Raw genomic sequence first — 14,537 nt, 5'->3', positions numbered from 1 at the left:
TGTCTGTTCCCATTCCTGGCTCAGTAAAACTGGCAGGCGTGATAGCCTAGTCTGGCACGACCTGCACTCCAGCCTAGCTTTTGCACATGCCAGTGTACTAAGGTTTGGTCCTGCACTGCATGACCCAGCCCCCTTCAGAACCAGCCCACACACTTGTTGGCCAGTGGAATGACCTTGTCCATCCTGACAAGTACCCAGGCCTGAATCACATGCTCACCAGCGGGAGCAATGGCCCACCAGGGGAGGCTCCCAAGTTCCTGTACCAGCCCACTCCCAGATCCAGATTTTACATGTACTGGTGGGTTTTAGGCCCTTACCTGGCATAATCTGCCCCCTCTGTTCTGGCCTTTGTATTACTGGTGGATGTTGTGGCCCGGCACACCGTACACCCTATTCTTGGATGTGCCTGTGGTCGCTGCAGTCTGGACCAGCTCGGCCTGTACCCAACTCCTGTATCCATGAGTGTCAGAGGGTTCCATGGTCATGCCTAGCTCAGGCGTCATCACCCTCAGCTCTTAAACAAACCAGAGGAAACTGCAATTTTACAGGAGTGGGCCCACTTACTCCCCCAGAGTCAGCCCCCAGACCCGATCTCTCGTGTGCTGGTTAGTGTCATGGCGCTGCCTAACATTACCCATCCTTTATTCTGTCTCTCACTGGCAGGTACCATGATCTAGCCCTGCTAAGTAAGACCCCAGCCATAGATTTGGTGTGTGCCAGTGAGTGGTGTTTGGCAGTGGTTGATGCTAACTAGCCTAGCTCAGGTCTCCCATGTGACCTGGCACATCATTTGGCTTCCTGTTCCCCCCTTCAAACTGCTTCAAACACCTCCCACATTTATCTGAAAGTACAGTGGCCTTGTTGATGGAAGTTCCTCAGTAGTCATTCCTCACCTTCAATGTACTCTCTCACCAATCTTCCCTCCCATACATCTCCTCACCCTCTTCTCTGGGCAATCTGCCCTCCCTCCTCTGCTATGATATTAGATGTTCTCTTCAGGCCCCAAAGGAGTGCCATATCTTCTGTGTGCATCTGGGTATGCCATCCACTGCTCCCTCCAAACCACTGAGGTGACTCAGATCTGCAGGAACAGCAGCTTGTCGATGCAAGTCCCTCAGAGACCATTCCTCAGATGAACATGATCCCTCTCGTCCTCACACACCTCTACTAGGCCCTCACACACCCCTACCTGTGCCATTCCCCAGGCCCTCTGCAAGCCTATACTACCAAAACCCACAAGTGTGCCACCAGGTGGCCTGTGGGCTTAGCCCAGTACCATTTGCACCCTGCGCCACCCAACCCAAGCAGCGCTGGGCCCCCTCTGGGGCTAACTGGTCTGACTCCCTCTGCGCATGCAGGACAAAGGACCCAGGCTAGGCAACCCAGTCTTTGTTGGACCCACCCTGCCCCTACTGTCCCAGGGCTAACTGGCCCAGCTCCCCTGTTATGTATGTGTTATAAGATTAAAAAAAGGTGCTTTTTCTGACTTTTAAGGTTTTATGATAAATAAGCAATTGTTGATATTTATGTAAGTTGTTAATCTAATTAGATCAATGAGAAAGGATTGGAGGCATAATGGTAGTAAGATAAAGATTATATGAACCAACACTAAGAGCGATCTAAGTAGAGGATAAATACAAAATGATTTTTAAGAGCTTGCATTTAGCTTTAGTAAGAAAGTATTCACCTCTGGAGTAAAGTCAGATGAGCTTAATTACGTTTTCAAGAAACTTTCATACTAGGTATCAGGAGTAGAAAGAATGAAAGGAGGTTACTGTGTAGCTTAAGTATAACTAACCAAGCAAGGAATTAGAATAAAGGGTATTATACAGAGGCACAATATGTTGTTGATTATGTCTAATTATGGTGTATGATTTAAGTCCATAGACAGCACCTCAAGCATTTAATAATTACAACTAAAGTGCCTTCTAAATTACCTACTTGAAAGGTAGTCATTGTGGTTCAACAGGTTAAGCCACTGCTTGAAACACCCATATCCTGCATCTATTTCTGGTTGGAGTCCTGGCACTTCTGCTTCTGATTCAACTTCCTGCCGAGGTGTACCATGGGCCAGCAAGTGATGGCCCAAGTACTTGGGTCCCTGTCACCCATGGAGGTGATCTCATTGGAATTCTGGGATCCTGACTTTGACTTGGCCCAGCCCTGGCTATTGTGAGCCTTTGGGAGTGAACCAGTCGGTGGATGATTCTTTCTCTCTTTCTCCCTCTTTCTCTCTTCCTTTCTTTCTCTCTCTGCCTTTCAAGTTGAAAGATTTAAATAAACTAGAAAAAGTTACTTATTGGAACTGAATAAAATCAACATTACTAAAGTGATTGTTATGTGTTTCAAAAAATGAGATCAAATACAATTGTAAAATTGATCAAGTGTTGCTTTCCTCACCATTATCTTCCTTTGGTTACTTAGGAAAAGAAGTCCATCAGTGTCCAGAGATCAGAATAGACGATACGACCAACGGGAAGAAAGAGAGGAATATTCACAGTATGCCACTTCAGATAGCGCAATGCCTAGGTCTCCATCAGATTATGCTGATAGGCGATCTCAACGTGATCCTCAGTTTTATGAAGAGTCTGATCATATGAACTATAGGGACTCCAACAGGAGAAGTCACAGGCATTCCAAAGAGTATATTGTAGATGATGAAGATGTGGAGAGTAGAGACGAGTATGAACGACAAAGGAGAGAGGAGGAATACCAGGCACGCTACCGAAGTGATCCAAATTTGGCTCGCTATCCAGTTAAACCTCAACCTTACGAAGAGCAAATGCGTATCCATGCTGAAGTGTCCCGAGCGCGGCATGAGAGACGGCATAGTGATGTTTCTTTGGCAAATGCTGAACTGGAAGATTCCAGAATTTCTATGCTAAGGATGGATCGACCATCAAGGCCAAGATCTATATCTGAACGTAGAGCTGCCATGGAAAATCAGAGATCTTATTCAATGGAAAGAACTCGAGAAATTCAGGGACCAAGTTCATATCCACAAAGGACCACAAACCATAGTCCTCCTACACCACGGAGGAGTCCAATTCCCATGGATCGACCAGACATGAGGCGTACTGACTCACTGAGGAAGCAGCACCACTTGGATCCCAGCTCCGCTGTACGGAAAACAAAACGGGAAAAAATGGAAGCGATGTTAAGGAATGATTCTCTGAGCTCTGACCAGTCAGAGTCAGTGAGACCTCCACCACCAAAGCCTCATAAATCAAAGAAAGGAGGTAAAATGCGACAGGTTTCTTTGAGCAGTTCAGAGGAGGAATTGGCTTCCACGCCTGAATACACGAGTTGTGATGATGTTGAGATTGAAAGTGAGAGTGTAAGTGAAAAAGGTAAGATCTCTAATTACAGATTTTACTGTGTTAGATAAGATCTTTAAGGTTTATTTCTAAGTAAATATTTAAAACTAACTAAAAAAACCCTCCTATAATGGTATTGGTCATGTGAACAAAATTTTATGTTATGAAAAGCAAATTATGTTATCCATGCATGACAAAAATTTATTAAGTTAAACACTTTTCTTTCTTGCTTTGTTTTAAAAAATTTTTTGCATCATTTGATTGTATGTTTTAGAGATATTTTTCAGCTGGTTTTTAAAATAGCATTAAACTTTAATTTGAAAAAGCAATTTTAGATTTTTTTTGCTAAAAAATCTCAAAAACATCTAAAAATTCCTTCAAAGTGTAAAAAATGAAATGCAAGTTTTCATATTTCTTTTCCCCAGAGAGGACCATTGTTTATTTTCTTCTTTCTATCGTTTTGAATGTGTGAGTTAATCGGCATAATAGTATTTATAATTTGGTGTTCTCATTGTTTATTTGATAACAGTTTATAAGGGGTTTAAGATTGCTTTTCAGAAGTGTTTTAAATGCTTGCACCAATATTCTATCATAAGTTTATACTATTTTTTCTTACAACCATTGCAATTGCTTCTGATTGCTAGAATAAATAATTATATAATGATTACATTTATGCATAAGTTTTGCCTACATTTCTGATGTGTATTTATACTTTGGATTCTTTTGAGCTTTATTTCAGATTCCCGAATTACTTTCTAGAAAGGTTTTCTACTTCTGTCAGATGTATGTAATTCACCAGCTTCAATGTACTCCATGTTTACTAATTAAATAAGACTTGGAAAGAGCTGGTTTTTCATCATTTTTACTTTACTTTGATTGTAGAATTAAGATATTTTATTGGTGTTTATTGATGTTTAGTTTCTGTGATTTACTTGTTCAACCCTTTAATTCCTTCTACCTGTTTCTATTGGCTATTATATGGTTATTCTTGTTGATTTATAAGAACTTTTATATATTTTGGATTTTGCTACATTTAATTGTTTGAAATGTTTCACAAGTTAATGTTTATCTCCTATTTTTCTTTTAATCTGAATTAAATATAACTAAGCCTTATATCTTTAATGATAGTTTTCCCTATTTTAATCCTTCAAAACTCTTTTATCCCAAAATTGACTAGAAAAATAGCTATATGTTTTGTATTTTATTATGTTTAATGAGTGATATTAAGTTTTTCTGGAACTTATTTTCATGTATTACAACATACATTAGATTGGTGATTATCTAAAATGAATGCCTTATGTTAACCCACTGTCATTCCCACTCCAATATTACTAATGAGTAGTCCATTTCTTCCTTTTAAGAACCGGTCGGCATCAGTAAGGGAATTCAGGAAGACAAGTAGATGTGAAATGAATACTGAATAATTTTACAACATTAAAAATGAGTCAAGATACATGAATTAGCAGAGGTGGCTTTTTGATGCAGTGGTAAAATTGCTTCTTGGGACTTCTGCATCCCATATTGAAGTGGGCAGACAAGTATTCAGTCTCTGCTTTGGATTCTCTGCTTTTGAGTTCCAAATAATGTGCGCCCTCAGGCAGCAAGTGACAGTTGAAGTGCTTAGGTCCCTGCTGCTTGTGCGGAAGAGCTAGGTTCAGTTCTGGGGTCCTGAATCAGCCTGGAACCATCTCTGATGCTGTGGACATTTTGGAAGTGAACCAGTGGAAGATAGCTCCCTGTCTCTTTGTTTCTCTGAAACACCGCCCTTTAAATAAACAAACAGGCAAATACAGATATATACGCATACACACATGCACACACACATGCACACATACATGCATACATACATACTTTAGGAGTTGCTGTTCTGAACTAAAAATAGAAAATATTGTTTACAAATGAAAGATTGGACATTAAAAACTATAAAATTTCATTAAATAACTTAATTGAAAATGTGAGTAGATGTTTAGTTCATATTCCCCATTGAGAATGCTATGAAGTTGCATGCTCTTTAGAAATAATCTCTTAGGATTAATAACATTCTAGTCATAATTCCAGTTGAATCTTAGGAGCCTCTTGTTTCTCAAGTCAACCTAGAAACAAGAACACTGGAAAGAATAGCCTAGAACAGTGAGGGAGAATCAACCAGATATTGGTTGTTTAAAGTGCTATATTGATAGGAAATTTTGCAAAGGTTAGTGGAATTCTGATTTAATCTATTAAAACAAATGACAAACATGTAGAAAGTACAATATTCCAACAGGTAAGATATAGCATTTACAAAATGAGGTTGAGGAAAATACATATGCAGTTAGAAAAATAAAGTTAGGGATTTATTTAATATTCACTGCATTTGAATGATAAATTCTAATCAGATTATGCTTATTAAAATATAAGTAGAAAGAGAAATGCAGATCTTAATTTTCACAGAGATAATATATAAATTTTTCCCCTGAACTGTAATCCTTCCTTAAACATACTTAATAATCTTTAGTTCAGTTTTTCCACATATTTGCAAGAATATTCTTGTAAAATATGTCATGTTCTCTTGAATGATTAGTTTAGATCATTTTGGTAGGTTCTTCTGTTATTTTCTACTAATGAGCTGCCTTCACATTACTTAATAAGAATGTAAAAAAATTGGAAAGGCAGCAATAAAATACTCAAAAGCTTTTTATGTGTGATATCTGTCTAAGGGCTCATACTTTGTTTAGGGTTCTGCAACCCTTATAGATTTGCAGGTTTACAGCATTACAACTGTTGTGATGATATTTAGCAAAATTAAAACACTTCCAAAACATAAAGAACCCATATGTTGCACCCGTGATTTCCTCTAACTTGAACTCCTGGTAAATACCCTTGGAGTCATTCTCTTACTCATCTAACTAATAAGTTGTTTCTCAGAATATAGTTTCTACTAATATTTATCTCCTGTAAAGACTTATACTTTGCTTTAGATCTGGAGGAGGAAATCTGGATTTCTTTAATAAAATAATCTTGTTTGATATTACCCCAATAGTGGAATTCAGAGAGGAAAGATTCTAGCTGTTGAGAAAGTAAGACATTGTAGGCAAGACTAGCATATTTGATTATTTATGGAAAAAGCAGGGTCTGTGTGGTCCCTGGATCTTATGGCCGCCAGCCCCTGATTTCTGTCAGTGCCGCAGAGGGCACCATCTTGCACAGAGGGGCAAGGGCTCAGAGATCAGCAGGAGCAGAGGCATACTGCACATGTGCTTAATCAGTACAGCTCAGGTGCCATTTTTATCAGACTAGGCACTGTTAGACTGAAGGGAGGAGAGCTGAGCTATGCAAGAGCTAAGCTTGGAACAAAATCACTTTCAGCTTAGAACATTGCACAGGGAATGAGAGAAAGCAGTTCCATCGTGGCACTCTATGGACTCACCCAAAATAACTCCAGGTAGCCCTCAGATTTCATGGCCAGCACTTGTCAACAAGATCAGCACCACTGACAACCCAGTTATTTAAGACAGCTGGCATTTTTCTGATCAGGGACACTAATTGAACATAAAAACCGACTAGTAGACTTGTAGATAATACATCTTAGAAACCTGCCCTAAGGAGAAGAATCTGCCAACCAGAATTGCAATGACAAAAGGTAAAAGAAGAACCAGAGGCACTATGAATGTTACTAAAGACACTCCAGCAAAGGAACAAAAGCTTCTACCACCCTCAGAGTTAACTGAGGAAGACATTGAGAAAATGGGGGACACAGAATTCAGAAAACTCATTATAAAGCTTTTGAATAACAATGCGAAGCACATAATACAAGAATGCAAGGAATTTAAGGAATATGTCACACAGGAGATGAATCAAATGAAAGCTGATATGTCAAATTAAGAATACAGTGGAACAAATTAAGTACAGTGGAGAGTCTCAAAAATAGAATGAATTAAGCCGAAGAAAGAATCTCAGAATTAGAAGGTATTTCCTGTAATCAGGGGGAAACAAACAAAAAGCTGGAAGCAGAGCCATGTCAAGCTAAAGAAAGTATCTAAGAATTAAAAGATATGACTTAAAGACTCCATATAAAAGTTATTGGAGTTCCAGAAGGCACAGAAAGAGAATCAGGGATTAAAGGAGTATTCAGTGAAATAATAAATTGAAACATCCCTAATGTGTAGAAAGAATTGGTAAGCAATATATAGGAGAGACACAGAACCCTCCACAGAGTTGATCAAAAGTGATTTTTCACCGTGACACATGATAATCAAGCTCCCTTTGGTTGAACAAAAAGAAAAAATCCCTTAAGTGTGCATGTGAAAAAAAATCAAGTGACCTACAGAGGAATCCCAGTCAAACTCAGCTGACCTCTCAGAGGAAACACTACAGGTCAGAAGAGACTAGAGTTATATATTCCAGATTCTAAAAGGGAAAAATTTTCAGGTCAGAATAATGTATCCAACAATGCTCTCCTTTGTCTTTGAAAATGAAATAAAATTCTTCCACACTAAAGAAAAACTTCAAAAATTTACTTATTCTAAACCTGCCTTACAAATGATACTCAAAGATGTTCTTGTGAAAGAGAAAAGGAATAGCAGTTACCAAAAACCAAAGGCAAATGTGGAGAACATTACCTAAAAGGCCAACAGAAGATTAAATCAGAGAACAACCCATTGCTAAAATAACAGAACCAAACTGCCACCTATCCATTATTAACATTGAATGTAATTGGATCAAACTCATCAATCAAATGCCATTGATTGGAGGACTGGATCAAAAAACAAAACCCGTGTATCTATTGCTTACAGGAGACACATACAGATCAGAGGGAGCTGAAAGTGAAAGGATGGAAAAAGATATTCTAAGCTAATGGTAAGAAAAAACATGTGGGTGTAGCTATTCTTATATCAGATGATATAGACATCGATGTGAAAAACATTAGAAGAGATGAAGAAGGATACCATATAATAATCAAGGGATCCATTCAGCAAGAAGAGATCACCACAATAAATGTATACGCAACAATGTCAAGGCATCTAGCTTCATGAAACAAATATCAATGGATTTAAACGAAGAAATAGACTCCAATATAATAATAGCAGGGGGTTTAATACCCCTTTAACAGAAACTCAGCAAAGAAACAACAGAACTCACTCGAACACTAGAGCAAATGAACTTAGTTGATAGCTATGAAACCTTTCATTTTACAAAGAATACACTTTTTTTTTTCATCAGTACATGGAACCTTCTCCAGAATTGACCATGTTATAGGCCACAAAACAAGCCTCAGAAAACTTAAAAACAAAATCAAAATTATACCATGCATTTTTTCAGACTATCATGGAGTGAAACTAGAGACCAAGTCAAAACACCCAGGAAGACATGCAATCATATGGAAACTGAATAATATGCCTAAATGTGCAATGGGGTAGAGAGGAAATCAAAGGGGAAAATTAAAAATTGCTTGAAACAAATGGAGACATCAAAACAACATATCAAAATTTTGGGGACACAATCAAGGCAATGTTAAGAGGAAAATTCATCTCAATCAATGCTTATGTTAAGAAAGTAGAAAATCACCAAGTAAGTGAACTAACCTTACAGTTGAAGGAACTAGAAAAACAGTCACAAAGCAATTCCAAGATCAGTAGGAAAAAAGAAATAACCAGAATAAGGGAGGAAGAAAACCAAATAGAGACTGAAAGAACAATACATATGATGAATGAGCCAAAGAGCTAATTCTTTGAGAAAATCAACAAAATAGACTCCCCATTCGCCCAACTAATCAAAAATGGAGGGAGAAGATATACATTAATAGCATATAGCGAGAAAAGAAATATAACAACAGATACCTTGGAAATACAGAGAATCATCAGGAACTTTTACAAGAAACTATATGCAAACAAGTCAGAAGAACTAGAAGAAATGGATAGATTTTTGGACACATACAATCCACCAAAATTGAATCAAGAAGCAATTAATCTTGAACTGTGGTTATGCAACAAGGTGGAGGAATCCACCATGGTGGGAGGGTTTGGGGAGGGGTGGGGAGAATCCAAGTATCTATGAAACTGTGTTACAGAATACAATGTAATTAATGAATTAAAAATAATAATAAAAATCCACCCCATAAAACATCAAAAAAAAGAAGCAATTAATAATTAAAATAGACCTATAACATGCACTGAGATTGAATTGGCAAGTAAAACCCTTGCAACCAAGAAAAGTCCTGCTCCAGATGGCTTTACTGCTGAATTCTACCAAACATTTCAAGAGGAACTTGCCCGAGTCCTCCACAAGCTTTTCCAAAAAATAGAAGGTGAGGCAATCCTTCTGAACTCTTTCTATGAAGTCAATATCACCCTGACACTAAAGCCAGATAGAGAAACAACAGAGAAAGAGAATTACAGATCAGTATCCTTGATGAACATAGGTGCAAATATCCTCAACAAAATACTAGCCAACAAGGTCCAACAGTATATCACGCAGATCATTCACCAGACCAGATGGGATTCATCCCAGGCATGCAGGGATGGTTCAACATTCGCAAATTAATAAATGTGATACACCACATCTACAAATTGAAAAATAGAAACCATATGGTATCTCAACAGATGTAGAGAAGGCATTTGATAAAATACAATACCACTTCATGATGAAAACCCTAAGCAAATAGACATAGAAGGAACATTGTATAACATAATGAAAACTATTTCGAAAAACTCAATGCCAGCATCATACTAAATGGGAAAAGATTGGAAGCTTTTCCACCCAAATCTGGAACTAGACAGGATGTCCATTGTCACCATCACTCTTCAATATAGTATTAAAGTCCTTGTTAGAGATATCAGGCAAGAAAAAGGAATTAAAGGAATTCAAATTGGGAACGAGGAATTGAAATTATCTCTATTTGCAAATAACATGATTCTCTACATAGGAGAACCAAAAGACTCAGTCAAGAGACTATTGGAACTCATGAGAGACTTCAGCAGGATAGCAGGATACAAAATTAATGAATACAAACCAATGGCACTAGTGTACACAAGTAATTCCATGGCTGAGAAAGAAACTATAAGTACAGTTCCCTGTAAAATAGTAGAGAGGAATCTTAAATACCTAACAATTAAGCTAACTGAATAAGTGGAAGACCTCTATGATGAAAACTGCAAAACATTAAAAAAAGAAATAGAAGACATTGAAAAATGGAGAAACTTACCATGTTCCTGGATTGGCAGGACCAACATCATGAAAATGTCCATATTACCAAAAGCAATATACAGATTCAATGCAATCCCAATCAAAATCCCAACAACATTCTTCTCAGAATTAGTGGTATTTAAAATTTTTCTTCCCTAAGTATTATATGGATAAATTATTCTGTTGAGAAACAAACATCCTTTAAAAGATAATATCTTCATTTTTATTATTTGTGGCATAAGGAATTCCAGAGAGTTGTATTTACAGCACAGATAATGTCTTTCATTACTCAATTCAGTTTCATTTTTAGGTAAAACCATTTAAAAATGTGAAAGGAAAACTTAAATGTAGTAATCTAAAAATGTTAAACAATACTGTGTACATATCACCAGGCAACATTGTAATTGCATAAGGATTCCTTCCAGGCCCTAATATATATCTTAGTTTCAACAAGATAGCAGAATGAAATCCCCAGCATTTGTCACTTTTCTCCTGTATAAGTTTTTCTCTGCTGTATTTTTGGCTGGTCTGTTTTTTCTTATTATTAGCTTTGTTGATCCATTTGCAACTTTAGTTCTTCTTTTATTCATTTATCACTTTGGATGGATTTCATTATCCTAGTTATACAACATTTATTCCAGATTTACATACATGCCATTTCACTCACCATCATCTGATAAATAAAACTTATAATTAAATCCACAAATGACTGGGCCCTTGTATTTGAATAGTAACAGAGAGATTTAATGAACAGAATAATGATTTTGGAGTTAGAGAAGCAATAAAATTCTGGATATTTACTTCATACATGGATTTTTCCTCCCTTAACCATATTAATTCTTGTTTCTGTACCTCTAAATCTGTAATTCAGAATGTTGGTATTTTTATTATTTGGTCATTATATTGATCAAATAATATTACTTTGTGTAAATTGTCAAGCAGGAGATATTCAAATAATTTTATTACTTTTTGACTTAATGTAGTAATCAAGTATTTTAAAGGACATTTTTCAAGGCTTTGAATGAAAGTATAACTGTGGTCATTTATGTTGGAATGAAATTGTGAGATGTAATCCAGTGTTTTCCTAAATACTAGTAGCTTATTGTTTTTCTACTGTAAAGTTTTCCAGTGCCTATAATTTGAAAGGTGTTGTGGTTGGATTCTGGGAAGAGTATAGGGATGAATAAGTTAGTCCTTCTACCATCAGGGGAAACTGAGTCTAAAACAAGCCTGTTGAATGTATCTTGACAATAGGATGCTGTCTGCCATTGTTTGTACCGGCAATGTCAGAACATACTTAAATAGCAGAATGATGGACTTATGACTGCTTTTGAAGGACTATACTATTGCAATAATATGGGGGAAATAAGTTGGGGGGGAGAGTATATGGGGAGGGAGTAAAGGGAAATCACAGAGCTTATGGAATTTTGCCATAAAATTCAAAATAAAATAGATGGGAAAAATGAAATTATGTGATGAGAAAAATAAGTAGCAATATAACGCAGTTGTGCGTTAGGTACTATAGGACTTGAGAGGAGTGAGGCATTGGGTATATCCACTGATTCTGTGTGCTGTGTGTCTTGAAACATTACCTTTTAACTTAGTATGATAAGTATGATAATGCTAAATGCATTGATTCTGCATACTTTGTTTTAATTAGGAAACTACAAGCTGACTTCTCTCCCCACTTCTCCCTCCTCTCACTCCTGTTCTCTCCCCTCCTCATCATCCTATTCCCATCCCTTTTTCTCCTCTCTTCTGCCTTTGTGTTATGAAGGGAGGATCTTAGTTTGCTGATGTCATGGTCTTTGAATTTAAACATTAGACATCCTTATCAAAGTTTAAAACATATTTTTACAACCATAAAAGTGCTACTGACTTTGTAATTTTCCTTATGATTTGTTTACTGAATAACCTAGAGCTGGTTTTTCAGTCTCTGTAGCATTGACATTTGGTGCCGTGCTATTGTTTGTCTCGTGATGCTGTCCTCTGTCCTGTAAGTGTAGTACCATCTGTAGCCTCTGCCAACCATATGCCACTAGTATCCCACAGCCGAAAATATCCAGATATTGCCAAATATTACTCATGAGACAAAATTTCCTATTCTCAGCAGCCAACCCTCATCCCTGAGCTGTCCACTTGTTCTTCCCTCTTTGACTTCTAAACCATTTGGGTCGCAGCCAGCATTTTATTTTTAAAGAATGAGCTAAACTAGGGCAGAAAATATCAGAGGGCAGTACACAGAGTGAGGGCAACTGTTTCGTAAAACATCTTTGAAAAAGCGTGTGTCTGTATGCCATAGCTTCTAATATAAAATATACATTTGTTACCATGGATTGTGGTAAAAATCATCAAAACTATTGCCTTGTATTAGAATTTTGTAACTCTTTTGATGGCAGCGTTTTTACCTTTCTTCTCTTCTGTGCACCTTGAGACTGGTGGTGAAATGATAGTGTCTAACTGATATGTTTTAGATGCTATCATTTTTTATGAGATATATATGAATCTTACTGTGAAATATTTGTTTCATAGTCAGGTTTTTAGCCATTTGCCCTACTGCTCAAAATATATCTGATTTGAACTTTTTTAAAGCCACAAAATTTGTCATAACCTGTCAAATTTGCCTAATCTGATTGATTTCACTTTGTTGTTCATTTCACTGTAAAATTTCAAGTAGAGATTAAGCTTGCAAATAGCTGAACACATGTATGATGATCTCCCAAACTACCAATGTGAAGTGCTTGATTTATTAGATTCTTCAAAAAGCACTACATACATTTTTTCCTTAGGTTAAGAGTTTGTGTGGAGGTGAGACATTTTGAAGTAAAAAAAAAAATCCTATATTAGGAAAGACTGAATGACCTCCAGATAAAATATCTGAATCATAGGTTTTAAAATAAGACCTAAAGATGTGGGTATATTAGAATTTAGATATTAGTATTAGTAGTGAAGTATATTCCTCTATGTAATCTCAAGCTTCTTAAAGTCTTTAAGTAATTTATATATATACGTTTCTTAAACTCTTTAAGTAATTTATAGAAGTAATATATAATATATATTATAATAATATAATAGTATAGTATATAACTTCTATAAATTACTTAGAGTTTATATATTATATAATATACAATATACATATTATATATTATATGCTTGCAAAGAAAAGACTGTTGATATGTGATCTGAAGACAAACCAGAGTATAAGACTGTTGACATGAAAGACAATATATATTTGCAAAATTTTAGGTAGTAGAAATAATTTATAGTGTTTAACACTAATTACACATATTAGGAATTCTAAACTATGTAGATAAAAAAGTTTTTAAGATAATTCTAATAATTAGAATGTTTAGAACAATTATCACTAAGACCTAACAAGTATTGTTTTAAGATGTATTTTGAATACAAGAACTACAGTGAGATAAGAGAGTGTGTGCTCTTCCATCTGCTGGTTTGCAATAGATGGCCACAAAAACCAAAGCTCGGCTAGGAGCTTTGCGAAAAACATGGTTTGCAGGCATTCAAATACTTGGACCATTTAATACTGCTATTCTCATGCCATTAGAAGGAAGCTGGATTGGAACTGGAGCAGCTAGGATTTGAACCCTAAAAGGGATGCTGATGTTGCCGCCAATTGTTGGCCACAATGCTGTCCTCAAAAACTAATTTTTTTTGAAAAAAAAGATTTAAAATTTTTTATTGGAAAGTCAGAGTTACAGCGAGAAAGATCATCCATCTGCTGATTTGCTCCCTAAGTGGCCCCAATGGCTGGAGCTGAGTTAATTCGAAGCCAGGAGGTTTTGTGGGTCTCCCATACAGGTGCAGGGTCCCAAAGCTTTGAGTTGTCCTCTACTGCTTTCTCAGGCCACAAGCAGGGAGCTGGTAAAGAAGCGGAGTGACCGGGATGAACTGATGCCCAATGGGATCCAGTGCACACAAAGAAGAGGATTTTAACCAGTAGGTTACTGCAGTAGGCCTAAGAAGTAAAATATTTTAAAGGGCAAAATTTACTGCATACTTATATATTCATTTCTTGTATTGGTAAAATGAATTTTTTAA

The 14,537-nt window shown here is 36.7% G+C and overlaps 1 protein-coding gene across 9 annotated transcripts in view; it reads left to right on the top strand.

Moving 5' to 3' along the window:
- The window catches only part of RIMS2 (regulating synaptic membrane exocytosis 2), a 506,806-nt gene that overhangs the window by 216,797 nt on the left and 275,472 nt on the right, over positions 1–14,537 (top strand). For 8 of the 9 annotated variants that reach the window (XR_009246059.1, XM_004580663.3, XM_004580662.3 and 5 more), the window contains one exon: positions 2,425–3,350. Coding sequence is in view for 8 of the 9 variants with exons in the window: in XM_004580663.3 (XP_004580720.2) it covers positions 2,425–3,350 (926 nt within the window). In the remaining variant the exon portion in view is untranslated. Of the gene's footprint in view, positions 1–2,424; positions 3,351–14,537 lie in introns of those variants that run through there. The other variant, XM_058668558.1, reaches the window with a different exon arrangement.

This window comes from Ochotona princeps, chromosome 9 (assembly GCF_030435755.1).
Source record: "Ochotona princeps isolate mOchPri1 chromosome 9, mOchPri1.hap1, whole genome shotgun sequence".
Taxonomy (NCBI): Eukaryota; Metazoa; Chordata; class Mammalia; order Lagomorpha; family Ochotonidae; genus Ochotona; species Ochotona princeps.
This window is presented reverse-complemented; position numbering and strand designations above follow the sequence as displayed.